This window comes from Myotis myotis, unplaced genomic scaffold (genome assembly GCF_014108235.1).
Source record: "Myotis myotis isolate mMyoMyo1 unplaced genomic scaffold, mMyoMyo1.p scaffold_m19_p_2, whole genome shotgun sequence".
NCBI lineage: Eukaryota > Metazoa > Chordata > Mammalia > Chiroptera > Vespertilionidae > Myotis > Myotis myotis.
Window position 1 is genome coordinate 25,390,127 of NW_023416324.1, and position 27,426 is coordinate 25,417,552.

The window sequence follows — 27,426 nt, forward strand, 5'->3', positions numbered from 1 at the left end:
TGATATCAATTCTGACCTCTCACTCCAGACAGTTCCCACCCTCTGACTAACTCACACAAGCTCCTTTTCACTAGCCTGTTCTTTTTCAAGGAAATCTTATTTGGGAACACCTAAAAAAATAAACAGCTAGATTAAATTCTATTTCTACATATTTAAATAATCATTTTTAAGGGTTTAGAAGCAAAAATAAATAAGGAAGAGGTTAGAAGTCAAAGAAAAGCTTACTTGAGGGGAAAAAGTCAGCTTTGTTCTCCAGCTAGAGGCTAAGGCAAAAAATAAATAAATAAATAAAAGGGGGGTGGGGACACTCTGGACTGGCTCTCCATGGCAGCAGGAGATAGGAGGACTTGACAGATGGCACTATAGAAGGGCTTATACAAGCTAAGCTCACAAAGGCTCACAAATGTTGCTTCTCTAAGGCTACCCCTGAAGGACACTGGACAAATCGAACCACTAAGTTTCCTTTAGAAAAAACAATCAGACTCTCTCTCTCTCTTCCCCTTTCATCATTATAAACCAATGACAATCGAGGCTTCTTCTGCTGCTTGGGCAATCACAGCCGTCCCCAGTCTCTGACAATGGAGTTCATTTTGCCAGAGTTACCAGTTAATAGAACTAATCATTCTACTGGTTGGTATGGGGAGAAAAAAATCAACTTCTAAAAGAATCCCATGCAAAGCAGTACTCTGAACAGAAGGATTCCAGCCATTAGGTAATCCAGCTGTGCATAAAAGGAGTGAGCCTTAAACAAGTTTCTAAATGTGATATAAATTCAAGGCTTGGAGGCTAAGGCCCTTTGGGATTTGACTGGGTGACTACAGAAATCCGACAGGGAGTGCAGTGTGACTCTGGCAGAGGCAGATCCAGGCTCTAGAACAGAGCGGAGCCTCCACGCAGGGCTGATCCCTGATTGGCCGGAAGTACCTTATAAAGGAGACGTTATCCATAACCACCTTCTTTATACATGACTGATAGCCTTGCTGTCACACTTTGCTAGGTTGAATGTTAAGTCTCCCTTACCACTTTTCATCAGTTTTAACAACCACCACCATTTCAACATTACCTTAAAAATTACTGAAGAGCCCTAGCTGTTTTGGCTCAGTGAACAGAGCATCGGCCTGCGGACTGAAGGGTCCCAGGTTCGATTCTGGTCAAGAGCACATGCCCGGGTTGTGGGCTCGATCCCCAGTGGAGGGCGTGCAGGAGGCAGCCGATCAATGATTCTCTCTCATTATTGATGTTTCTATCTCTCTCTCCTTCTCCCTTCCTCTCTGAAATCAATAAAAATATATTTTAAAAAAAAATCACTGAAGAGACACCACTTCTGAAGAATGTACTCAGGAAGAGTAACTGTACTTCCTGCTCCTTCCACCTTTGTTTGGGTGAGTTACCTGGCTTCCCTTAAAATCCTACCCCATCCCACTGAGATCTAAACATGAAAGGCCAAGGAACTCCTATAAGGCAAGACCACAAAGGACTCTGGAAAGTTAACTGTAGACCCTTTAGTATAAAATATCTACTCTAGCTGTGGGCATATGATCTTCCTTTGAAATTCAGAATACAGAGATAACTGTCCAATTTGGGAAGATAGCCATGAAATTTGAGTACAGGCTCTCAGAGGAATCTGGCCCTCCCTGTACAAATACGCAGACTCTAGCATTCAACCTAGCAAAGACCTTGAATTTCATGAAGTTCGTGTAACACACCCTTACAGATTTCTCTGTGCCATTCCCCATACTCTACCTGCCCATTCACGGTCCCCAATGATGATTCGACCACAGAGGTCACACATGTGAGAACTTCTCTTGTTCTCCGTGTTACTGTATGGCATCTTTACTGGAGCAGCGTCAGGCTTACGGCCCTGAAATAACAAAGGGGGTGGGGTGGCAGAGAAGCATTCAATTCAAAGAGACTTGGATATCACTCTCTGATATTAAGGATAGAGGGATAGTCCCAAGATTCTTTTTTCTCATCCCAGAGAGCAGGTGGACTGTGAACAGATTTTAGCAACAACCTTTCTGAATATGAAAGTAGAAACACAGCCTCCAGGGATCTAAAAGCAGCCAGCCCTTCTGCTCTATTCCACGGAAAAGAAGGCTTGGTTCCCAACACAGCAACAAAGGTATAAGCTAAGGAAAGTTGTTTGAAAACCAGACAATAGACAGTACCATGATAATAATCACCTGGATGAAACTTTGCACAATTTCAAGAGCAGGTTCAAGAACAGACTCCTCCCACTTCAAGGTATCAGATACTTCTAAGCCATATATTGGGGGGACACCGGGACCAGGTCCTAAAGATGACAAAGAAAAGCTGTGAGAGGTCAGCCCCCAAGACATAATCTATTCTGCTTCCAGGACTTCAATTCAAGAAAGACCTAGAAGGCTGACTGGTCTGCAGCCAACAAGTCTAGCTATATAATCCAGAGTCTCGAGTGTAGGATCTTCCAAATCAGAAAGCAAAACAATATAGAGCAATAGCTCTCATAACCAGTGTGGGCTATAATGTAAAGACAGTACAGCAAAGGAGGAAATAAACTAATAGCTTGAAGTACTTCTGAATGGAGATGAGACCAGAGGTAGCCAAGAATACAGCTGTAGGCATTTCATCCATCTGAGCCAACCAGGTTTGGTCTCTGCTGGTAGCTTCCCCAGTCTGTGGACACACTGAATTGCCTTCCACAGCTAGGTTAAGTCAGTTGCCTAAAGGCAAAGAGCATTGCCCCATGGACCAAACATCAAAGTCCTCAGGATGCCAATGGCAGGCAGGTGCTAGCCTTTTGATTGTGCCAACCACAAATAAGATTCTTCTTAAAATGGACTGGGCTGCACCTGCCACCACACGGAAAGGTGAGACTGGGAGGGTGCAGGCAGCATCCACAGCACACCTGGCCTTGGCTAAGCTCTGCACCTGTTTCCAGGCCACTCTATATTTTCCTTTCCCTCTAAGTCCTTTGTTGGGCTTCTGTGCCCTGTCTAAGCACCTTTCAACAAGTTCTCGGCTCCCAGCTGCTATTCCTGGCTTGAGTCCAAGGCCAAGCTGGGGTGGGGAAGTCCCTCTGGCTTCTTGCCAGAACCATATCCCAGCAGACCAGCCCTGGCCAATCACACACAGCTCCTGATTTCAGGGCAGCTGTGCCTTTCACACTAGCACCAGGACTGTGCGGGCATATGCATGAATGAGGAATGGGCATATGATGCACTGTGCCATCAACGCCTCCTGACTCGGAGATGGGGGAGTTATTGTGGCTTTACCACAGAAGGAAGCTCCAAATCATTACAAAAAAACATCTTTTGTTACAGACTAATTGTAGCCCTGGGGAGAAGAGAAGCTGCATTAGAAATTCATAGTAGTGAACTTCAATTTCAGCTGACTCAGGCTTCCTCTATCTAACAGGACATGCAAAGAAAGCAGGATAAGTAGAAGAAAGTGTCAAGAGCCTCTTGGCACCATAACAACAATGGAGAGCTCTGTCAGAGAGTGAGAGCTGGGAGAGAACTTCAGCAATCTGGTGGTCAACAACATGAATCAAGGTGTTTATGTTCAGAGGCACTGAGGAGCAGGGTGGAAGGCCTTGCTGCCCTTATCTGAACTGAAGGCAGAAGTAAAAGGTAAACAGGGGATGATTCAGAAGCATATTTTAAAAGTGTCCACAAGATGAAACTGGGGTTTCACTTATGCTTAATCTATATGTATAAAAGGCTAATATGCAAAGTGTCCCCTTGGGAGTTTGACCGGGAGACCAGGAGTTTGATTGCTCGCTATGATGTGCACTGACCACCAGGGGGCGGTGTGAAATGAAGGCCCTGGCTGGCAGCCGGAAGGCCGGCCCTGATTGCCGGCCAAGCCTAGGGACCCTACCCATGCACCAATTTCGTGCACTGGGCCTCTAGTATCTTTTTTTTTATTTTTTTTATTTTTTTATTGATTAAGATATTACATATGTGTCCTTGTCCCCACGTTACCCTCTACCCCCCACCCCCCCCCACCCCCGCTCATGCCCTCACCCCCCCGTTGTCCATGTCCATTGATTAGGCCTATATGCTTGCATATAAGTCCTTTGGTTGATCTTTCCCCCTTACCCCCACCCTCCCCTACCTTCCCTCCAAGTCCCTACAGTCCAATCAATGCCTCTCCGTCTCTGGATCAGTCCTTGTTCATCAGCTTATGTTGTTCATTATATTCCACAAATGAGTGAGATCCTGTGGTATTTATCCGCTCTCAAGTTCCATCCCTGCTGTGGCAAATGGTAAGAGTTCCTTTTTCTTCTTCCTCTTCTTAAAGAATACCTTTCAGCATTTCATATAATGCTGGTTTGGTGGTGATGAACTCCTTTAGCTTTTTCTTATCCGTGAAGCTCTTTATCTGACCTTCTATTCTGAATGATAGCTTTGCTGGATAAAGTAATCTTGGTTGCAGGTTCTTGCTATTCATCACTTTGAATATTTCTTGCCAGTCTCTTCTGGCCTGCATGGTTTCTGTTGAGAAATCAGCTGACAGTCGTATGGGTACTCCCTTGTAGGTAACTGACTGTCTTTCTCTTGCTGCTTTTAAGATTCTCTCTTTATCTTTTGCTCTTGGCATTTTAATTATGATGTGTCTTGGTGTGGTCCTCCTTGGATTCCTTTTGTTTGGGGTTCTCTGCGCTTCCTGGACTTGTAAGACCATTTCTTTCACCAGGTAGGGGAAGTTTTCTGTCATTATTTCTTCAAAAAGGTTTTCAATATCTTGCCCTCTCTCTCCTTCTGGTACCCCTATAATTCTGATGTTGGTACGCTTGAAGTTGTCCCAGAGGTTCCTTACACTATCTTTTTGGAATCTCTTTTCTTTTTTCTTTTCGGTTGGGTATTTTTTGTTTCTTTGTATTTCAAATCTTTGACTTGATTCTTGGGATCCTCTTTTCTGCTGCTGGATCTCTGTAAATTATTCTTTATTTCAGTCAGTGTATGCTTAATTTCTAGTTGGTCCTTTTTCATGTCCTCCATGGTCTCCCTATACTTATTGAGGGATTCATTAAATTTATCGGCGGTTTCCATAAAATTCTTGAAAAACCTTATAACCGTGGCCTTAAACTCTATATCCAATCGTTTGCTTTCCTCCATTTCTGCCATTTGTGACCTGTTTCTTTGTCTCCGCATTATGGCAGCTTCCCTGTGTTGATAGAGTGGCCCTGTGCGCCAGGTGTCCTGTAGGGCCCAGTAGCTCAGCCTCCCCAGTTACCTGGGGTGGACACTCTTGGTGCACTCTTGGTGCCTTGGTTGTTGTAGAATCACTGGGAGGAATTGACCTCCAGGCCAATTGGCTGTGAGAATCAGCTGTGTCTAAAGTGGGAGAACTTCTGTGCTGAAGACACCCTTCTGGGGCAAGACTTGCTTCAGTGGGGCTTTGGTGCTCACTGAGTCTGCTCCCTGAGTGCGTCCCTTATGGATCTGAGGAGTTGCAGTCTGGATGGACCCCCTCTGACCACTGGGTACAGTGGCTCCTGGTTCTAAGGAGGTGCTAATTCAGCCTCTGCCTGAGGCCACACAGCAGGAGCCACGAAGAGGCTCAGCTGTGAAGCAATGCAAGCCGCTGCGGGGCCTTGGGCCTTCTCTTGGAAGTTCCAGGTCTGCCTGGTTCGGCTGCAGTTAGGTACATTCACATGCAAAAGCCTCTGCCGCAGCCTGGGTGGGGCGGGGTCTCAGGGAGTCAGAGGGCGGAGAAAGCAGCCATGGCCGATTCTCCGCCCGGAGTCGCGCGTCTCAGTGTTCCGGTAACGGCTGCAAGCACCTCTGAGGGAAAGCCGCCCTCAAGTTCGCTCACTGCCGGATAGACCAGCCTCTCCCCATATGAGTCCTGGGTCCCCAGAGACTTCCCGGAACCGGAGTTCAGAGCAGTCAGGAGCTTGTGACTCAAAAAGCCGCGTCCTCAGGTGCTACCCCCTTTCCTCGCGCGCCTCTGGCTCTCAGCGTGCTTTTCTTTCCTTCTAGTTGTGGAATTTACACTCAGCCAGCCTTCCTGTTGTTCTGGATGATGTTTGCTCAGTCCTTTGCGGTAATTTTCAATTGTTGTGTGAGGCGATAATTTCCCGGTGTTTACCTATGCCGCCATCTTAGTTGCTCTCCTCTAGTATCTTAATAAGCACACAATTTCTTACCCAAGGCCAATACAAATGCTGTCTAGCTAAAGTTATAGCTAAAGGAAATAAGAAGAATGGTGGAAAGCAGAGCATGGGCTTCAGAATCAGGTCTGCATTCAATCCTCTATTGCTTAATAGCTAGGGGATTCCTAGCAAGTTATTTAACCTGTCTGAACCTCCATTTCCTTACCTGCAAAAATAAAAGAATAACAACTACCTGGAAGACAGAATAACTTATGTATAGCACCAAATTTAGTACCAAGGATCAAATGAATGAGATTTTCCTTTCCTTTTCCTTAAAAGTGCTATTCAGCCCATGTGTTTAGTGGTTGAGCATCACAGGTTCAATTCCCAGTCAAGGGCACATACCTGGGTTGCAGGCTCAATTCTGGGCCCCAGTCAAGGGGCAGGTGGGAGGCAACCAGTCATGTGTCTCTCTTGCATGGATCTGTCTGTCTCTCCCCCGCCCCCGCTACCCCACCTCCCTCCCTTCCACACTCTCCAAAAAAATTGATGAAAAAAATATCCTCGGGTGAGTATTAACAACAACAAGAAAGTGCCATCTAGGGTGCAGGTGCAGGGTAGAGGGTGTCAATGGGGAAAAGGAAGGGGGACATCTATAATACTTTCAACAACAAAGATAAAGTTTTAAATAAAATAGTGCTATCCATCTAAAATTAAAGGTGAAGCAGTTTGAAGCACCACATATCTGAACACAGAACACTATGGTGAAGGTTTTATCTTTATACTGCTCATCTGGCCCCATAACCATTTTAATTCGGAAAGCCTTCCTATAGAAATTTGATTGCTCTTCAAAATTAGAACCTAAAACAACCCTGAGCACCAGCTCTGCTAAGATGTTGCTATTTTGCTCTTCCCAGTTTGCAGCCAGCATGCATATGTTCAAGGCATAAGGCAGACTTCTCATTGGAAAGATTTGTTTTCTGAGACATCACAAGAAAATATCCCTGGACGATCAATTATGCAATAGACACCCACCCAGGTCATGTCTCCAATCTTAATACAGGTCCAGAAACTGAAGTTCATTTTCTGAGTGAGCTGAGGGCATCTATGTTCTATTGAAAACAGACCCAGGGGATAAGGAAAAACATGAGACTTACTGCTCAAAAAACGATTTTTAACCCATCGGTTTTGCTTCCGGGCATATCTCTTAGTCACTTGTTTCAGGGCCTCAATACCTGAAAGATAAAGTAGATATAAGAACCTCTAAGTACTTTTCACCCTGCCAAAAGGAAGGCCCATCCAGCCCAGCATAAGAGAACATTAGCCACAGCAGCACATTAGGGGACACTTGGTCGACAAAAATCTTAATTCTGAGCTGCAGGCCATTTGGGACTCTTCTAGCCTTAGCTCTTTCTCAGACATACCAGCAGGGAACTCTGTCACCCAAGGCTGTCCATGGCTAGGTTAAATGGAGAAATTCACACCTTTCTTCAGGAGCTGGTTACTAGTCTCTGGCGTGCATTTTCCCTCAGTGATCAGGTACTCGTGAAATTCCTTGAAGCCAATTGACTGGAAGATACCATGTTGATAGTCCTGGCTGGGAACAGGAGAGCATCATCAGATGAGCCATTGCATCTGAGCACTAGCAGGGCCCTTGGAGATGATCTAGCTGAGCCATTTCATCCCTCAGATGAGGAAATTGAGATCCTTAGCAGATATTGCCTCTCTGAACTCCTTCCTCCACCACCCCCACCAACTGCCAGGTTACTTCCCTTGAAAATTAACTCCTGAGAATGCTTGACAGATTAGAAAACTGCAACTGTAACAAGTACACCAAACCTCCTCCAACAAGGACAAAGGCTAACAAGCAAAAAGATCCAAAGCCAGTATTATGTTTATATGAAGTCTTTTGACCACAAGCAAAGGATGGAGAGTAGGTTAAAGTAGTAAGTCAAATCCTTACCTATTTTCTTCAATTTTCTTCTGATTATAGCGTCTGTGAAAATCCCTCAGTTCATCCAAGAGCCCAGCAGCAAGCATGTCATCCACCCTTTTATCCAAGCGCTCATCTAGAACTTGAATCAAATTAACCCATCACCAGTAAGCCTGTTGTAAGTGTGTACTATATACTTACATGCTGAATGGACATGCTGCACAAAGAACAGAATTTGTGCAAATGGAAGAAAGGGTTCAAAGTCCAAAGATCTATAATAATAAAGGGTAATATGCTAATTAGACCTTCTGGATGAAGCCGGGTCTGTGAGGGAAGCCTGGGTCCCGGGTGCCGGCAGCCGGAGGGAAACCCAGGTCCTGGGTGCCAGCAGCCCGGAAAAGGAAGGCCTACTCTTGCATGAATTTTGTGCATTGGGCCTCTAGTTATATGATAAATCATTTCATATGACATTTAGTCACGCTAAGACTCTGCAACTCCAATAAAAACAGCCAGAATGAAACACACATCTTATTATATAAAGAGAAAGCATACAATTGCACCTTTTAGGGAGAACAAATATTTTTTATTTTATTTCATTTATTTATTTTTTAAATCCTTACCCAAGGATATTTTTCCATTGATTTTCAGAGAATGGAAGAGAGAGGGAAAGACAGACAGAAATATCAATGTGAGAGAAACACATGAATTGGTTGCCTCCTGCACACGCCCCGGCAGGCCTGGGGAGGAGCCTGCAACCAAGGTACATGCCCTTGACCAAATCGAACCCAGACCCTTCGGTTCGTAGGCCAATGCTCTATCCACTGAACCAAACCAGCTAGGGAAGGGAGAACAAATATTTTATTCTCACATGGAATGTATTTCCATTGTTTATTTCAGAGGCAGCAGAGAGCCCCCTGGTTTACCCTTACTTTTTTTCATCATAGTTGTTACTCTAACGTTGTGTTATTTCACATTTAAGAATTCTCAGATGACTCCTTCGATAGGAACAAGGAACTTTAGTCCAAAGCCATCCTCAGTGCATCCTGAACTACTGCGCCAGACAATTGAGTAAGAGGTCATAATCATTCAGATGCGGTGGTCAAACACAACTTTATTATAAATCAGATACCATTATATTATGCTAAATTACAGGACATATTTTAATTTACAAAAATTTAATTATGGCCCTGGTCAGTGTGGCTCAGTTGATTGGGCGTTGTCCCATGCACCAAAAGATTCAATTCCCAATCAGGGCACATGGTGGGGGTGCAGGAGGCAGCTGATGGATGTTTCACTATTTCATCAATGTTTCACTCTCTCTCCTTTCCACTCTCTCCAAAAATCAATTTTAAAAAATCTCTTTAAAAACTTTTTCATTATGAAAACATTATCTTTTTCTATAAACTTATAACTAAAATTCATAATAAATTTTCACCATTTCAGTCATGCTCTTCTACATCTCTGCCATTGCTATTTCATTGCCTGCAATGGAACTAACCCATGTTCCTGTCTTCCTAAAAAGTTTGCATGTATTGAGGACTCTAGATGTGTCAGGCACATTCTCAGTACTTTATTTTATTAACTCAACTAATCCTCAACGAAGCAGTGAGATATGTACTGAAACATTATCTCCATTTTGCAGGAGAGAAAATGGGGGGCACAGAAAGGAAAACTAACTTGCTTTAAAACTCACATAGCTAGAAGATGATGGGTCAGGAATCTGAATCCCAAACAGTCCGGCTCAGAGACCGTGCTCTTAATAACCACACTATACTGCCTATTCTCAAATAGTCTCACCTTTCCAGACCTAGCTCATAGGTTACCTATACAGACTGGTCCCTGACTCCCCCGCAGAGAATGCTCATCACTTTCTAGCCAACATTTATCACAATGTAGTATCTATCTCATTATTTGTTGCCCCACCAGACTAAGAGCAGGCACTGAGTCTCATATTCATCTCTGAAATCCAAGTACCATGCAGAATACTTGACACTTCAACCTCTTCCACAGGAGCCTCCCTTCTCTTTAGCTTTTTCCTTTGGCTCTTCCCTGGATAGCAATCTCTCTTCCATCCCACTCATCCCATCTTATCCCACCCTTGATATCTTATCCTGGTGCCAGGGCTGCCCTTACTCCCTTTCCAGACAGATACTTAGGGGAATGGCCTTACTGTGCCTTACTAAGTCAACAAATAACGGTAAATGAAAATAAAATTAATAAGTAATACTTATTTAGTGTTTATTATGAGCCACTCATGGTTGTAAGCATGTTATATATAGTAATATATTACTGTAAGATCTAACTCGAATGAACTCTAGGGCATCAAAGGGCTTTTACCTGACTGGTCAGCATGAAGCCAGAGGATGCAAGAGTTAGGGTACTTCAGAGGGCCTCCAAGGGGACCACCACCTTCCTCTGCATGTTGACGATGAAGAAATTCACTGTGAGAGATTCCCGTTTCTTCAAACACTTGCAAACTCCTAAGTCATTTGGGGGTGGGGGGAACAAGGGGATAAAAGCCATAAAAACTATTAGGAAATATTAATTCTCAAGGAGAGAGGGTGTTTATTATAAAACATCTCATTCTCACTTTCACTGCATAAGCCCATGAAGATATGAAAGTCCAGGTTACTGATTCTATAGCTATTCAGAAAGGGGTCCTAAGAAAACTTTAGGTAAAGTAAGAAATAATACTGTTCCTTTAAAAACATATCAATTTTTCTAAAATCAGTTAAACAGGTTTAGAAACAACAGGTTTCTTCTATACATACAAAATGGGACTTACTTTCAGGTAAGCAGTAAAAGAACTTGTTTGGGACACTTTGTTACAAGCTAACAAGTCTAGTCTCGCTAGAATGCCTTTCCCACAGTAGAAAAGTATGTTGTATAGCCAGCTCATCAACTTTCTTTTAAAATATGTCTAAAATTCTGACTAATTCAGTATTCTACTAGCACAAAGACCAATGAAAAAAGAACTCACATACTTACTCTTAAGCCACCATACACTCTGTCAGTATCTGTTATGTTACACAGCACTAGGTAACTTAACTCCCAATTCTATACTCTACCACTCTGGGTGATTGTAAGTTATCAGTGTGAAAGTGATCTTTCCCTTCCTGACCCAATTCTACTTCCTGAAACCCTAGCACAAGAGTAAAGACCCCTTGTTATTTCACATCACTGGTCATTCAAAGAGGACCTATGAGGAAAAAATGTATAGTGATAAATATCTCACTTTTCTGGAGGTTAGACTACAGGCTCAAACTAAAAGGAAGATGAAAAAGTCCTCCAATCCTCTGTAAAGACAGACTCTAGAGCTCTTACTTAGATTTGATTGATTCCGACGAAGACACAGTTCTCAACTCATTACTAGTTTAGAAGTAGAAAATGAGGAGAGGTGATAAGAGAGAACTACTTGATAAAAGGAGAGGAAAATATAAACCAAGCTCCAGAATCATATCATAAAACAATATAAAAATGAATGTTCATCATAATGTTCCTGAGTTTTTAAAAAAAATTTTTTTAAGATTTTTATTAAAATGTTTAAGTAAAATGTTTGGATGCTAGAAAATATAACCTTCATTTATCTACTAGACTATGTATTATCAACAGGGTGATATTGCCCTCAAAGAGGCAAAAACAACCCTTACCTAATACGAGGTGTGTGTCCCTCCAAAGGGCAACCATACCCAAAAAAACACATAATTCTCCAGTATTAAAATTTCATTGGTGTGAAGAAGGAAGAGGGCATAATTAGGAAAAACAATTCTAAAAAGGCTTCTAGGTGGGGTGGGAGGCAATAATGAAAAAAGAATTCAGTAACATGATCTAGAACATTCATTTGAGTGGAACACTTCATAATCCCTATCAATACCACATGTTGCCATATTTAATCTTTATAACCATCCACATAGTTGGTACTTCGTTAGATCTTCTACTCTGCCAGATACTCCCAACACAGAAAAATACAGCCAACACACGAGGCTGCAATTTCAAAACAACCTAAGAAAACATGACCTTATGAGTTCATGCACCACCTCTCTCTTCCCTTAAGAAAATCTCCATGTGTAAAGGTGAGCTGATCTATGAGACAGTTTATAACTCTGCCTCCCACTGGGAAAGCTGTTGGGGCAGAACTCAGCATTGCACAATCAATTATGAAACCCAAGTCACAATGTAAACCTACTGCATGCCAGAAAAATTTATATGAAAACTGTTATACAAGCAAAGATCAAACAGAAAATGAAGCAAGATTACATAGGCCCTAGGGAAAAACTATATTGTATATGTATTTTAAATGTAACAACAAAGTAGGGTACAGCTATTTATTGAGGGAGTTGGTCTGCGGCAGTAACTCGGGGCCTCCTAACCTTTTAAGCTGTAACTCATCAATCTCCACTAAATACTATTATCAAACCTCTCTCTCATCACCCAGGCACACTGAAGAACTGACTATCCTCTAACTCTAAAGGAACTCAGGGGTCAGTGGGCCCGGACTTTCTTACCTGGCCACTTTGCGCTTGTCATGTGGGTGCAGCTTGGCAGCCATTTCTGGGTCCACCTGGCTTAGGCGTTTGTGAAGTACATGGCCATCTTCCTTTTCAAGCTCTACTTTCCGGTCAAACTCTTTCTCAGTGCCCATCTCCTGGGGCTATTAAATGAAGGTTTATAAGTAAATTTAACTCAACAATTCAATAAGCACCAAGACAGTGTGTGTACCAGGCACTCGGCTAAATGTTAGGAATACAGAATAGAGATGATTCGGAAGGTCTTGCCATACAGTGAGAGGCAGATCATAAACAGAAAATTCCAATACGTCAGGGTAGTGCTGTGAGGCCACAACAAGTAAGAGGAAGGGGACATACTCTGGTACCCTGCTTCCTTGTCAGGAATACAAATAGGTACCAGGGCTAACATGTCTATATTAAGACATACAGGAGTCTAGTGTTCCCAGCAAGTTTGACCAGAGTAGATCAGAATGGCCAGCACACTGTAGTTTGCGAAGTCCCACCCTATGCAATAGCATCTCTGTTAGAAAGGTTGGTATTGGATATCTCCCTGACACATAGATTGTTACAGCCAGGAAATGCTGAATCAGACTAGTGCGCTGCTAACTATATGGAGATGCTAATTAATCCACAGAGGAGCATCTTTCCCACGCACAGCCCCTGCCCTTAGGCCTGCCTGGAGGAGCACACTTCACATATGGAGGTGGCATTTGCTTCAGAATATTAAGTTGAAAATTACAGTTGCTGAGTATAAGAAATAGGCAAGAGTCCTTCCACTAAAATTAGCTGGTAAGAAAAAAGAGCCCATTTTCTGTGACTTACAAGTGAACTAAACATACCTTAGCACTGATAAGAACTTTCCAGAGTAGAGACTCAATGTAATAATTGGTTCCTCCCACGACAATAGGAATTTTGTGTCGGGCAAATATATCTTCAATGTGAATATTAAGAAAGACATCACAATATTTAATTTCAGAAGAGAATCCTGACTCACTCAGAAAGGAGGGTATTAGCAAAAAAACCACATTCACTTGGAATTGATACTAGTCTTCACTGTTTCCCATGAGTTCTCAGAATTATTTCCTATCAGTTCTGGAGGGACTTTCATAAACCAGAAACATAAATGACTGTAATTATTTCCAATTCTAGAACTTTCTAGGCCTTGCTGCTAAAATTCAAAGGTTGCTTGGTATTCCAATCAGCTTAATGAGCATAAGTCCAAGGACTCTCACAGAACCAAGTGTCAGCTGCTCAGGAGCCACCAAGGTGACATCTGACTTTGCTTTCTAAGGCAAAACACAAATTGGTTCTCTGAGACGTGGCTTAGACTCGGTCTTCCCATTATGTGGTGGTAGTGCACATTTCAGCCACTTGAGACTCCACTAGAAAAACTGAGAAGCACTGGTTCTAACGACAAACAGATTTCAATTACCAGTTCCAGTTCTTGGGCATGTTATTCAACCTGAGCTTCAGTTTTCTCACCTGTAAAAATCCTCATGAGTTCTTATGAGGATTAAATGTGACAATGAAAGTAAGTCCCCAGTCACAATTCCTGAAATATCTTTTCAATTGTGTCAGCATTCAATTTATAATTTACTTCAGTCACTATTGTTTTTATGTCTCTGCTACTTTGAATTCTTTTCTTTAGAACTCCGTTGAACAGGTAATTATCTGCTTTAAGAAGGCTTTGCTTCTGAGAATAATTGATAAAAAGAGACTTTCAACCCAAACAAAGACTCATTTACACACTTCTTTCCCTTGCCAGCCAGTCAGAGTGCACAGACAAAGATGATCTCTTTTCTATCAGAAGCCCACTAACCTTTAAGAAGTTGGGGTGGGGTGGAAAGATGTTAGCAATCAAGGATCATATAGAAAAAACATGTGTTTTTTTAAAGATAAATTCTATATTGCCCTCCTTAAATTAAGTACAGGAAGTATACAATTACACAGTAGTTGTAATAAAACTTCAAATATATAATTAACAAAAGGAAAAAGGACAAGGAAAACAAAAAGGAAAGGCTAAAAACAGTGAGATAGCAGCAGTGGGGGAGAGTGGAAAAGAGGGAGGGAAATAGGTAGTAGGAGACATGGAGTGAAAAAGTTTAACGTGTTTGCACAAGCCATGAAACTACTGTGATCCTGGACAAAACCCTCTGTCTGGGCCTCAGTATCTAGTACCTTCATCTGTCTAATCAAGAAGGCTGACTGGCCCTGACCGGTTTGGCTCAGTGGCTAGAGCGTTGGCCTGTGGACTGAAGGGTCCCAGGTTTGATTCCAGTCAAGGGCGTGTACCTTGGTTGCAGCCAAATCCCCAGTAGGGGGTGTGCAGGAGGCAGCTCATGGATGTTTCTCTCTCATGGATGTTTCTAACCCTCTATCCCTCTCCCTTTCTCTCTGTAAAAAATCAATAAAATATATTTTAAAAAAAGAGAAGGCTGACTGGCTATTTCTGAAGATACTTTCAATTTTGAACTCTGCTTGTAGGTTCTTACCTAAATTCACTACATCGCCAATCCTATAAATGACCTGATTAAATTAAATCATCCCCATTGTTGCTGCCCTTTGGAAATTTTAATTCTCTCTCCATTTTCTTTAAGTTCTTCCTGAACAACCAAATTGTCCTATAGCAACAATATACTTTGGTGATTTATTTTAATTTCCAAAGGGCTTTCATATAATTTATCTCATCTGATACAACTACCTTGTAGAGCAGGTAGGGCAAGAATTACTATCCACATTTAAATCTCTGCCCTTTGAGAGGCAAAAAAAAACCCCAAACCTCATTATTTTTATTTGCATGGTCCTGATTAACAATAAGGACAAACCCTTTTTCATGTTTATCACCATTTCTATTTTTTCTTTGTGAATTAGTACTCATGACCTTTAATTTTTGTACTGATTCATAAGAGTTCTTCATATTTAAGTATATTAACATCTTACCTCTCCTGTGTTACAATATTTTCCCCCTGGTTTGTAGTCTGTTTTGGGGTTTTTTGTTGTTTTTTTAAATATTCTTATTGAAAAAATATTTTTATTGATTTCAGAGAGGAAGGGAGAGGGAGAGAGAAACATCAATGATGAGAGCAAATCATTGATCGGCTGCCTCCTGCACACTCCCTACTGAGGATCGAGCCTGGAACCCAGACACGTGCCCTTGTCTGGAATCAAACCTGGGACCCTTCAGTCCGCAGGCTGACGCTCTATCCACTGAGCCAAACCGCCAGGCTGTAGTGTGTTTTTAAATTTTATTTATGGTGGGCTGTTTTCCCCATTTAATACACACACACACACACACACACACACACACACACACACACACTTCAGAGAGGAAGAGAGAGGGAGGGAGATAAAAACATCAACGAGAGAGAATCATTGATCGGCTGCCTCCAGCATCCCTCCACTGGGGATCGAGCCTGCAACCCAGGCATGTGCCCTTGACTGAATTGAACCGGGGACCCTTCAAGTCCACAGGCTGACGCCCTATCTACTAAGCCAAACCAGCTAGGGCTCCCCCCTTTTTTTAAAATATATTTTTTATTGACTTTTTACAGAGAAGAAGGGAGAGGGACAGAGAGTTAGAAACATCGATGAGAGAAATCAATCAGCTGCCTCCTGCACACCCCCCACCGGGGATGCACCCGCAACCAAGGTACATGCCCTTGACTGGAATCGAACCTGGGACCCTTCAGTCCGCAGGCTGACGCTCTATCCACTGAGCCAAACCGGTTCGGCTCCCCCCCTTTTTTTTTAATTATAAAATATCCAATATATACACAAGAACATTTTGACATATGTAAATTATGAAGCCCAGTAATAAACAAATACTAATGAACCCAATGTAAGAAAAGGAATGTTAGTCATTCCTTTGAAGTTTCTGTGTACTCATTCCCATCTCAACCCCCAACTTCTCTCTCTGAGGGAACCACTATCTTGAGTTATTTCAGGGAAAAGAAGGGTATTTGTTTTTCATCATTCCCTTGTTTTTCTCTACATTACTACTGATGTGTATATATTAACACATTAATATATAAAATACATAGTCAATATGTAACAATATATAATTATGATCAGTTTTGTTTGCCTTTTAACCTTTATAATGGTATGAACATGTATGTATCCTTCTATAATTTTTCATATTTTATGTTGTTTTTGAGATTCTTCCACATTGATTGATGCATGTACCGATAATTAATTCATTTTCACTGCTGAAAAAGTAAACTTATATAAACAAAGCAAATGTTATACATTCTTCTGTAAGTAGGAATTACAGTGTTTATGTTTTTGCTGCTTAGAGGAATGCTATTATAGAATGAGATCTACCACATATCTCTGGGTATACTTGTGACAAGGTTTCTCTAAGTAGATACCTAGGAGTTCTAGCTGATACACATTCTTGCCAATACAAATTCTTAATCCTTACATATTCAACTCTAACAATTTTCCTTTTCTGCCCAGCCGGTGTGGCTCAATGACTGAGCCTCAACCCATGAACCAGGTCATGGTTCAATTCCCAATCAGGGCACATGCCTGAGTTACAGGCTCAATCCCCCAGGAGGGGGCATGCAAGAGGCAGCCAATCAATGATTCTCATCATTGATGTTTCTATCTCTCTCTCCCTCTCCCTTCCTCTCTCTGAAATAAAAATGTATATATCTTAAATATATATATATATACACATACATACATACATACTAGAGGCCTGGTGCATGAAATTTTGTGCATGGGGGGTGGGGGGGGTCTCCCTTAATCCAGCCTGCACCCTTCCAATCCTGGGATCAGGCCTAAACCAGCAGTCGGACATCCCTCTCACAATCCAGGACCACTGGCTCCTAACTGCTCACCTACCTGTCTGCCTGATTGCCCCTAACTGGCCCCCCTACCACCCTGATCACCCCTAACCACCTCTGCTGTCGACCTGATCGCCCCTAACTGCGCCCCCCCGCTGGCCTGATCGCCCCTCACTGCCCCCTCTGCCGGCCTGGTCACCCCTCACTGTCCCCCCTGCTGGCCTGGTCACCCCTCACTGGCCCCTCTGCCGGCCTGGTTGCCCCTCACTGGCCCCTCTGCCGGCCTGGTTGCGCCTCTCTGTCCCCCCTGCTGGCCTGGTCGCCCCATGCAGCCTACTGCTCAGTCATTTGGTCGTCCCTCACTGACCCCCCTGCCAACCTGGTCACCCCATGAAGCCTGCTGCTCAATCGTTTGGCCATCCCTCACTGACCACCCTGCCGGCCTGGTCGCCCTATGCAGCCTGCTGCTCAGTCGTTTGGTCATCCCTCACTGACCCCCGCCAGCCTGGTCGCCCCACGCAGCCTGGTGTTCAGTCGTTTGGTCGTCCCTCACTGACCCCCGTGCCGGCCTGGTTGCCCCAAACAGCCTGTTCGGTCATCCGTTCAGTTGTTTTTGATGTGACGGCCCCTAGCTCTTTATATATATAGATATAGATATTTAACTCTGAAATCATGTCATATATAAAGAGGACTTGGTTTTATTTTTTTCCAAAACAATGATCTGTCTCAGGAATAATTATTAACTACTGCATTATTTCTTCATTTATTTTATTTTATTAGATATAGACTGTTTCACAAATTTGCATGTCATCCTTGTGTAGGGGCCATGCTAATCTCTGTATCATTCTAATTTCAGTACCTATATATACTGCCGAAGTGAGCACTCTTCACTATTTTTAAATGCTATCTTAATAAGCTAATATATATGTCCATTTGAATTTGTATCTGAATTTTCTATTCTGTGCCATAATTTCCATGCTATTTTAATTATTATGAATTTTTAATGTCTTAGTATCTGGCACTCCAGATGTTAAATGCAGTCTGGACATTAAAATATATGGACAGCCCCCCGCCCCACCCCACCCCCATACTATTCCTTTTTCAAAAATTGCTGGTATTACCCAGAACAATTTTTTTCCTGTCCCATCATTCCTACTCCAAATATCCCTTTGAAATTCTAACTGGAAGTCCATTATATTTATAAATTAATTAAGGGTGGAAAACTGAAGCTCAGTGAGGTAAATACTTTAACCAATAAAATTCACATGATCAAAAGAGGTGGCTCTAAGGCTGGAACACAGATTTTTCTGGTCCTAAATCAATGTTCTCTCCACTAAAACAGTGCTTCTCAAATTTTAATGTGCATATAAATCACCTGGTACTCTTGTTAAATGCAGATTCTGATTCATATGAAGTGAGGCCCAAATTCAGCATTTCTAACAAGCTCTCGAGGGATGCTGATGCTGCAGTCTGAGGACAAGACTTGAGTAACAAGGACACCATATCTTTCAATCCACATAGTGCTGATGGGATGCTCCCTATTGGTAGTGAGGTCTTGCGTGCCCTTGCTTAGCAGAAACTGTCACTAGAAAGAAAACTTCTTTCTTGGCTTGGGCTGCCTTGCCATCCATCAAGCCTAGTTGCTGTCTTTCCTAAGGATATCACAGCAGTTGCCTTGTTCCTGAAGTCCACCACTGTGTAATTTGTCACAAGAGGATCCACAAAGCTGATCATGTGGTGCTGGCATAGTCTCTGCTCTTGGGTAGAAACCTTGTTGGTGATGATGTCTAGGCCTTCATAAACCTAGGAGAGAGAAAATTAGCATGAGAATGTCATAGGCCTCCTTTACTGTACACTTGATGGGTGGAAATGGTGATCTGCTCCTCCCTCCAGCCAAACACTTGACTGACCTAAAGCACCAGAGTAAATGTGATCTAACCAGAGCATACCCAGATCCACAAAACCCAAGGCAAAGGAAGCAGAATATAGAACACCAGCTTTCTTATCAAATATAGGTTTTCCCCACTTTCCCAAAGTACAGTGTTCCTACGAAACTTTCCATAAGATAAAATGGGGTAAAGCAAAGAAACAATTATCATTAATTTATATGAGAACAATTTTGATCTTTCCCAGACCCCAAATTCAATCTATATACAATGTCTTTATTTTGTTCACCACAATTGAAATGCTTACTTGCATCCAGTTTTACACTAAGCATAACACCCTTACAAGCTCTTTTAGGCTTTGCTGACACCTTAGGACACATCTTACTAATGGATACACAAAATAAACTGAGATAAAGCACAGATGCTCACAGACACTGTTCGAAGCTATGAGGGCTCGACACTGTACTGGTAGGCGTATTTCCCAGGGAAAGGGTTGGTGCTATCTTTATAACAACTTGCTGCAAAACAAATGATGAACGCTATTTTCACTTTTTGCCTTTTTTCATAAAAACAAAAATTCTCTTTGGATTTCTTATAGTAAGCAAAAATAGTACAGGTTTCCCACACTATCCAAAAGAAGAGCATTTCTATGAAGCCTTTCATAAAATTAAATGGTGTAAGGCAAAGAAGCAATTACCATTAATTTAAAAACCTCTTAATTAATTAAAAATCCTCTTCAGATTTCGTTTGGTTACCAAAAACAGGTATTAATGTAGATCTTACTTGTAAAAGTGAAGTGGCTTTACTGAAAACTTTTGAAAAGTAGGAATACCTGTCGTGGCTATTAGCTCAGACTTAAAAATGAAAAGGTTATGTAAATCAGTGCCCAAATGAGAATTAATTCTGCAAGATTAACCAGAGGTTCTTTGGCCTGAACTTTAAGCTTCTAAACATGGATAGGCTGTTTTATTTATTCTATTTATCACAAGTCTCCAGAAAGGTAACATTTTGCATTGCTCATAGTTCTACTTCAAATGCTTACACATCTTGGGATTTAAGTGGCTCTGAAAGGTTTTTAGAATCTGTATTAGATTGGCTATCTACAAGAATATATATATAAAACACACAAAGTCAACTATTCTTTAATAATAAATAAATAAAACACATAAACACTTTGAAGTCAGACCCCTAATACTGCTGTACTCTGTTGAAAACATAGTGATAACCAAATTACTGCTTGGCACACCATAAAGGCTACATAAGAGTTCTTATATAACAGTCTAAACACTCAAAGGCAAGCCCAGCAAGTGTGGCTCAGTGGTTGAGCACTGACCCATGCATGACCCAGGAGGTCACATTTCCATTCCCAGTCAGGGTACATGCCCAGGTTGCCGGCTCAATCCCCAGTAGGAAGCAGTCGATCAATGATTCTCTCTCATCACTGACATTTCTATCTTTCTCTCCCTCTCCCTTCCTCTGTAATCAATACATGTTTTTAAATAAGTAAATAAATACTGAAAGGCAATATATCCTATCTGCAAGCTCTTGACCTGCCAATTGAACTAAAAAGTTCAAGTGTACTTTTTCTAAATGCAAGTTCTCAGATGGAGAACAAATCTGAAAATACTAGTCTGAAAGGAGGGATGAATGCTTTGAAATTAAATGTTCTCTCTGTAATCACTGATTCTACAGGGAGCACTGAATGAACAAATAATAAGTTCCATAGAGCCCACAATGATGTTAAAAGCATTTTTTATCTCACATTTCCCTTTACTTATATGGGTGTCATATAAGTACAGTACAGTAAAATAGTTAGAAGGAAAGACCCTGGCGCCAGACTGCCTCAGATCAATTCCTAGCCCTGCTACTTACTAGTTATTTGTACTTGGAGTGGTCACTTACTAAGCTCCCTGTGATTCAATCTCTCATCAGTAAAATGAGGATGATAGAGTCTATCTCATAGGGTTGTTATATGGATTAAATGAGTTAATATATGTAAAGCACTTATTTTGCTTGGCACACCGTAAATGCTACATAAGAGTTCTTATATAACTACTTATATTAAGACCACTACCACTACTATTATCACAACAGCATAGGGAAAATGGGAAATAATTTTAGTGTCACTATTTACTGAACTGTACAGTTATGAATTAACTATTCTTGTTATGGTATACATTATCTATCAATTAAAATCAATGCTCAGCCAAAAAGCAAAAACACAGCAATATTTTACACATTTGCACTAAGAGTAAATATGTAAACAAACAAACAAAAAAAAACCCAATCAATTTTGTAAATGTTACTTTTGCTCTATAAAGATACTTATATTGTAGATGCCACAATTGGGCTTATAATTTCATTAGCTGCCTAGAAAACATTCATCCAATAAAATAGGTTAGATTTGTAGCTGATTGTTTTACATTTACCCTATTTTCCAGCTTCAATTATATATGTATTTTAAAATATATTTTTATTGATTTCAGAGAGAAAGAGAGAGAAACATCAATGATGAAAGAGAATCATGGATCAGCTGCCTCCTGCATGCCCCCCACCGGAGATTGAGTTCGCAACCCGGGCATGTGCCCTTGACCAGAATCGAACCTGGGACCCTTCAGTCCATAGGCTGACACTCTATCCACTAAGCCAAACCAGCTAGGGCTTCAATTATATTTTTCAGTGTGACTCTACCTATAGAACAGTCAGCCCTGGGAGAGCTAAAAGGACCTGTGGTATCTTTCAAAAGGCAGCAAGTCATTCTGTTCCATTTCCCATTCTTCCAGAAGACACCTGAGATCTGTGTACATAGAAATTACTGGATAAAATAATTCTCTCTGCACAAATCAGAATTTGACAATATTAAGGGAACTCTGGCCTCTCTGTGAGGCTTGATAACTGAGACACTGAAAAATTATAGGTTTAAGCTACTTAGCTAATTATCAACATAACTGACATTCCAGCAAACATTCACTGAGCATCAACTATGTGCCAGGCACCCTGCAAGATGTTTGGTATGCAAAGATTAAGGAAGGATCCCTGTCCTCAAGGAGTCCAGGCTAGTAAGAAACACAGATACAAATAACGTAGTACAAGGAGATAAGAGATATAAAAGTTTGAGAGTTATTAAAGTTTGACTATACACTCTTTTCTAAATACCACAACCCCAAAACATTTAATTTAATGGTTTAGGTATCTAACCGGCTATTTACTTATAGGGAAATATACCTCTTTGTCTCCCCTGTAGTGAGGGTTTATTTCCAGACTGAAAATTTTTTGGGAAAAGGTCACAAGGCTGAAATAACTCAACTCTCCAAGCCAACCGAGGTGAAGTGCCTAGAGGGGCTAATGAAGGTGAGAGGAATCTATAAAAGACCTAGAGGAAAACCAGAAGAATCTAGAGTTGTGATTGTAAACCAGAAGTGAATCTATCCACCAGGGGATATCTGCAATGTCTGGAAACATTTCTGGCTGTCACAACTACGGAGGTGGGGACACTGCTGGCCTCCAATGGGTAGAGGCCAGGGATGCTACTCAACAACCTACAATGCATAGGACAACTTCCCATGCCCACATCAAAGAATTATCCAGCCCAAAACTGTCAACAGCCCCAAAGTTGAAAAACCCTGATCCAAAGAAATTTCACCCTGGAAAAACTCACCAAAATTTTTATGTATACAGCCAAGACCCAACTCATGCTGTAGGGTGGCCCTAATGAGTGTGCTAATTAACAGCATCCTGGGCACTGGGCAGATCAGAGAGCTCTGTCTGAGTGCTGGCTGGCTCTGATACCCCAATACAGCCTTTTACAAGCAAGAGTACAGTCAAACCTCGTTTCTTGAACATCTCCCATCTTGAAAATTGGGTTCTCGACCAAGTGGTTCACAGAAAAAATGTCTCTTGGTTGTTGACTAAAACTTCAGTTTTCCACCTGACAACTCAAATGTTTCATGTTGATACCTCAGCATTACAAAAAGCATCTCTCAGGCAACAAAGGAGAGAATGCTTTTGTTGCTGGCTAAATCAATGATTAGCACAATTTTAAGACATTATGTTGCTAAGGGTGTGAAAGTGCTCACAAAATAAGAATCATATGCAAATGAATAGGTAGAAAAACTGTTGTTTGGATAAACAAAAAGTAGCTAGCCAGTGATAGCATCTCAGAGGCAGTGATATATTAAAATTCATTTAAGGCTAACAGGGGATGGTTCTATAAAGGTAAGAAGTTTTTATTTATAGACTAAACAGTACATTAGATATGTACTGTATATAAGAAAGGTTAAAAAAGAATCGTTTGGGGGTCTGGAATGGATTAATTCAATTTATATTATTTCTAATGGGGAAAATTATCCGGTTTTAGAACAATTCACTTCTCAAACAGTCTTTCTGAACGAATTAAGTTTGAGAACCACGGTTCCACTATAAAAGCAGCTTCCCCCCAATCTCCCCCCAGTTTGGTTCCTTCCCTCCAAGTTATCTTCCTCTTTTGACTTCATTTCCTTCCCAACCAAATTAGATCCTGAAGTCCTTCAATCACTTTCTTACCCCTATGGATTACAACTGCATTGAAACCACAATCTTGGATTATGGATCAATACAATCATAGCTGCCTACCCCCACCCCCAGCTCCATTGATATCACACTCTCTGAGATCACTAATGAATCTGACTGCCAAATATAACACTTTGCCACTAAGCTCCCAAAACATGTCATGAAAAGGAAAACACAATCTGGTACTATTGAGCTCCCTCTCCTTCATAAATCCTTCTTTGGGGCTTCAACTGCACTAATCTCTCTAGCTTTTTCTCCTATCTCTCTAGCCCTTCCTCAGTTTCCTTTACTGAGGTCAGCCACTGCTCAATTAGCAATGTCTGTCATGGGAACAATATGCATTAACTGGTGGCCTATGGGCAGTAACACAATCTCATATGAAGTAACCTTAGCCATCATTCTCTTATCAATTTTACTTATAAACAGCCCCTTTACATTATCAACATTGATCACTACTCAAGAATATATTTGACTAATTTTTAGGGCATCTACCTGCCGTTTCTATACTATAAACTTTCTCTGGGTGACATTCATGGCTTCTACTTGTGCTCATAACTCCCCAAATCCATATTTGCAACCTAGTTCTTTCTCATGTTGCCATGCCAGGCCTGGATATTTAACCGCCTAATGAACATTCCCATCATCAATGAGAGGCATATAATATAGTGAAGTGGTTAACAGTAAGGACTCAAGAATCAGGTTTCCTGGATTTAAGTTCTGGCTAAACCACTTACTAGCTATGGAAACTTGGTCAATGTAACTTATTTAATCTCTGTGCCTCAGATTTCTTATTTATAAAGTGAGGATAATCTTAAATATAACCTCAAAAGGTAACCGTGAAAATTAAATAATTAATACATGCAAAGCATATGGTATAGGGCATGCCCTATAAGAAAGTCAATAAATGTTAGCTAGCACCACCATCATCATCATCATCACTCCAAACAGGCACCTGAAACCTGATATGCCCAAAATTGAATTCCTTACCTTCCCAGCCATACTTGAGTGAACCACCCAGATCCCTGGTTGGCATACTGCAGCTCGTGAGCCACATGCGGCTCTTTGGCCCCTTGAGTGTGGCTCTTCCACAACATACCACGTGCAGGCACGCGTACTGTGTGACTGAAACTTCGTGGCCCATGCACAGAAGTCGGTTTTCGGCCTGGGCGAGTCTATTTTGAAGAAGTACTGTTGCTATCTGGCTCTGTTGACTAATGAGTTTGCCGACCACTGACCTAGATAATCAAACTAAATACTCTGAAGTGATCCTAGTATCTGTCTCCCTCATCCCAGTTCCAATCTGTCTCAACTTCTACCTATACTAGTTCCTAAAATTATCTCAAAGTTTATCACATCACCATTACCACATTTCCCACTGCCACTAAATCAAGTGAAGGCTTCATGATTTCTCAACTAGACTATCCTATCAGCTTCCTCATTGATCTTCTTACCTTTAGAGTAAAACCGCTCAAATTTATGTCCACGACAGCCTGATCTCAACCAGTCCCACACTCTTTAGCATTACTTCCCAACGAAAGCCTGCCTTGAGATGACTCCCCAGCTGTACTTGCCCTCTGTCTGCCATAGTAGCCTGCACTTACCTCTATCACACAACTTATTGTACAAAACTTTAAAATATTTCTATCTCCCCCACTCGACTACAAGCTCTGAATGAAGAAATGGTGTATTTTATCTCTAGTCTCAGCACAGAGCCTCATACATAGAATATACTCAACGAATACTGGGTACAGATTGCTAGATCCTATGCTGAGTTTCACATCCTATGAAGTTACATTGCCCTTGTTTTATCAATGAGGAAATAGAAATTAGACACATTAGGTAACCTGCCCAAATTCACACAGCTAGTTAGTGGCAAAGGCAAATTATGAATCAATTTTACAGTCAGTGTTCTTTTCCCACTATATTACTTATCTCTGTTCTGTACAAATCAGCTTGTGACTTTGGGAAGTCAACTTTCTCTCCTGAAACCTCAATGTCCTCACATCTAACATCCCTTCTAATAGTCCAAGCTTCAGAAAAAAACTTTTGGCAAAGGAGGGTAAAAGAAACAATTATTTGTTTAGAGGATGTTGGCACGTTCCAGAAAGTTGATTTTCCTTTTTGATTAAAGAAATTTGAATTTGATTATTCAACTGAAGAGAAATTGAAGAGTAGGGAAAAGGTCAGCGTCTTGGCTTTTATTTCTTAATAAAAGGATGAGTTTTGTAAAAATTTACGCTTTATTATGTTAGAATGAATTAGCTGCAGGAACATCATGGCAAGCAACTACTCCTTTTTAGCTTTGTTTGGCAAAAATGCAACTGCAGACCTGCTGAATAATCAGACAGATTAAGATGCTCAATAAGTGGGAGAACCTGTACCTGACTTGTTCAGTCAGTCTGGTGAGAGGAGTGGTTTGGAATTTATAGTGCAGATCATGGTCTGTATTCTTCCTATGCCTGTCTCTAAGGGGAAAGGGACTACAATAATAATATAAGGCCATGCTTCTCAAATTGAGAAGTGCATACATAAGATGTATGTGATGCATTCTTCCAGAGCATCAATCTTACCAAGTGGTAAAAGGAATTTGCAACATTTTTACATCTAAATAAGATGTAGGGTAGAGAATGCAAAATTGGCACATTTTTCAGAAATTCAGAAATCATCCATCTAGTCCAGTGATGGCGAACCTATGACATGGGTGTCAGAGGTGACACGCGAACTCATTTTTTTGGTTGATTTTTCTTTGTTAAATGGCATTTAAATATATAAAATAAATATCAAAAATATACATCTTTGTTTTACTATGGTTGCAAATATCAAAAAATTTCTATATGTGACACGGCACCAGAGTTAAGTTAGGGTTTTTCAAAATGCTGATACGCCGAGCCCAAAAGGTTCGCCATTACTGATCTAGTCCAATCCCCTGAAATTTTATACTTGATAATACTAAGGCTGAGAGGGCTCCCCTGTCCATATAATTGACTGGTGGTAGAGACAGGACTAAAGCCTGGATGCTCTCCCTATAATACAAACTGCTGCAGCAGCCTCATACCAACAGAATTTATACCTCTTTTACTCTGGTCTATTTGCTCGCTTGAAGTACTGAATTCCTACTAAGATGAAATTAAATTCCAGTGACTGAGAATACAGTTACCATACACCGGACCCCTTTCAAGGTTCTCAAGAGTTAGTATGACAAAAGGCAAAACAAAGACAAACTCATAGTCACAGACAAGAGTAAGGTGGTTACTGGAGGGAAGGAGGGTGAGGGTGGTGTAGTAAAGGGTAAAGGGGGTCAAATATACAGTGACGGAAGAAGGTCTAGTGTCTGAGGTACAGATTGCTAGATCCTATGCTAAGGATAACAATATACAGATAATGTATCATACAACTGTATACTTGAAACCTTTATAATTTTATTAACCAATGTTACCCCAATAAGTTTAATAAAAAAGAGTAAATGTAATAGAAAGATGGCAATATACACATAGACAATGCTATGTGTTCAATGAATGCATAAATAAGTAAAACAAATCAATGTTTCTGTTTCTCTTTCTCCCCGCTTCCTCTATCTAAAAATAAAAATTTTAAACAATAATAATGTTTCTATTCTATGGCCATCTTTACAGCCTCATGATTGCCCATTTTTGATGGTTTCAGTGATATTTTATCTTATGAT

The 27,426-nt window shown here is 41.2% G+C and overlaps 1 protein-coding gene and 1 non-coding gene across 5 annotated transcripts in view; both read right to left on the reverse strand.

Moving 5' to 3' along the window:
- Window positions 1-27,426, reverse strand: part of TRIT1 (tRNA isopentenyltransferase 1) — a 43,913-nt gene that overhangs the window by 1,602 nt on the left and 14,885 nt on the right. For 3 of the 4 annotated variants that reach the window (XM_036350145.1, XM_036350148.1, XM_036350147.1), the window contains 9 exons: window positions 18,973-19,113; window positions 13,363-13,461; window positions 12,521-12,666; window positions 10,353-10,495; window positions 8,046-8,157; window positions 7,567-7,679; window positions 7,240-7,317; window positions 2,184-2,293; window positions 1,744-1,861 (listed from right to left, as the gene is read on the reverse strand). In XM_036350145.1, the coding sequence (XP_036206038.1) occupies window positions 1,744-1,861; window positions 2,184-2,293; window positions 7,240-7,317; window positions 7,567-7,679; window positions 8,046-8,157; window positions 10,353-10,495; window positions 12,521-12,666; window positions 13,363-13,461; window positions 18,973-19,113 (1,060 nt within the window). Of the gene's footprint in view, window positions 1-225; window positions 264-1,743; window positions 1,862-2,183; window positions 2,294-7,239; window positions 7,318-7,566; window positions 7,680-8,045; window positions 8,158-10,352; window positions 10,496-12,520; window positions 12,667-13,362; window positions 13,462-18,972; window positions 19,114-27,426 lie in introns of all 4 variants that reach the window. The other variant, XM_036350146.1, reaches the window with a different exon arrangement.
- LOC118677897 lies at window positions 18,087-18,194 on the reverse strand. The gene has a single exon (XR_004974613.1). It is a non-coding gene; the product is annotated as a U6 spliceosomal RNA (small nuclear RNA).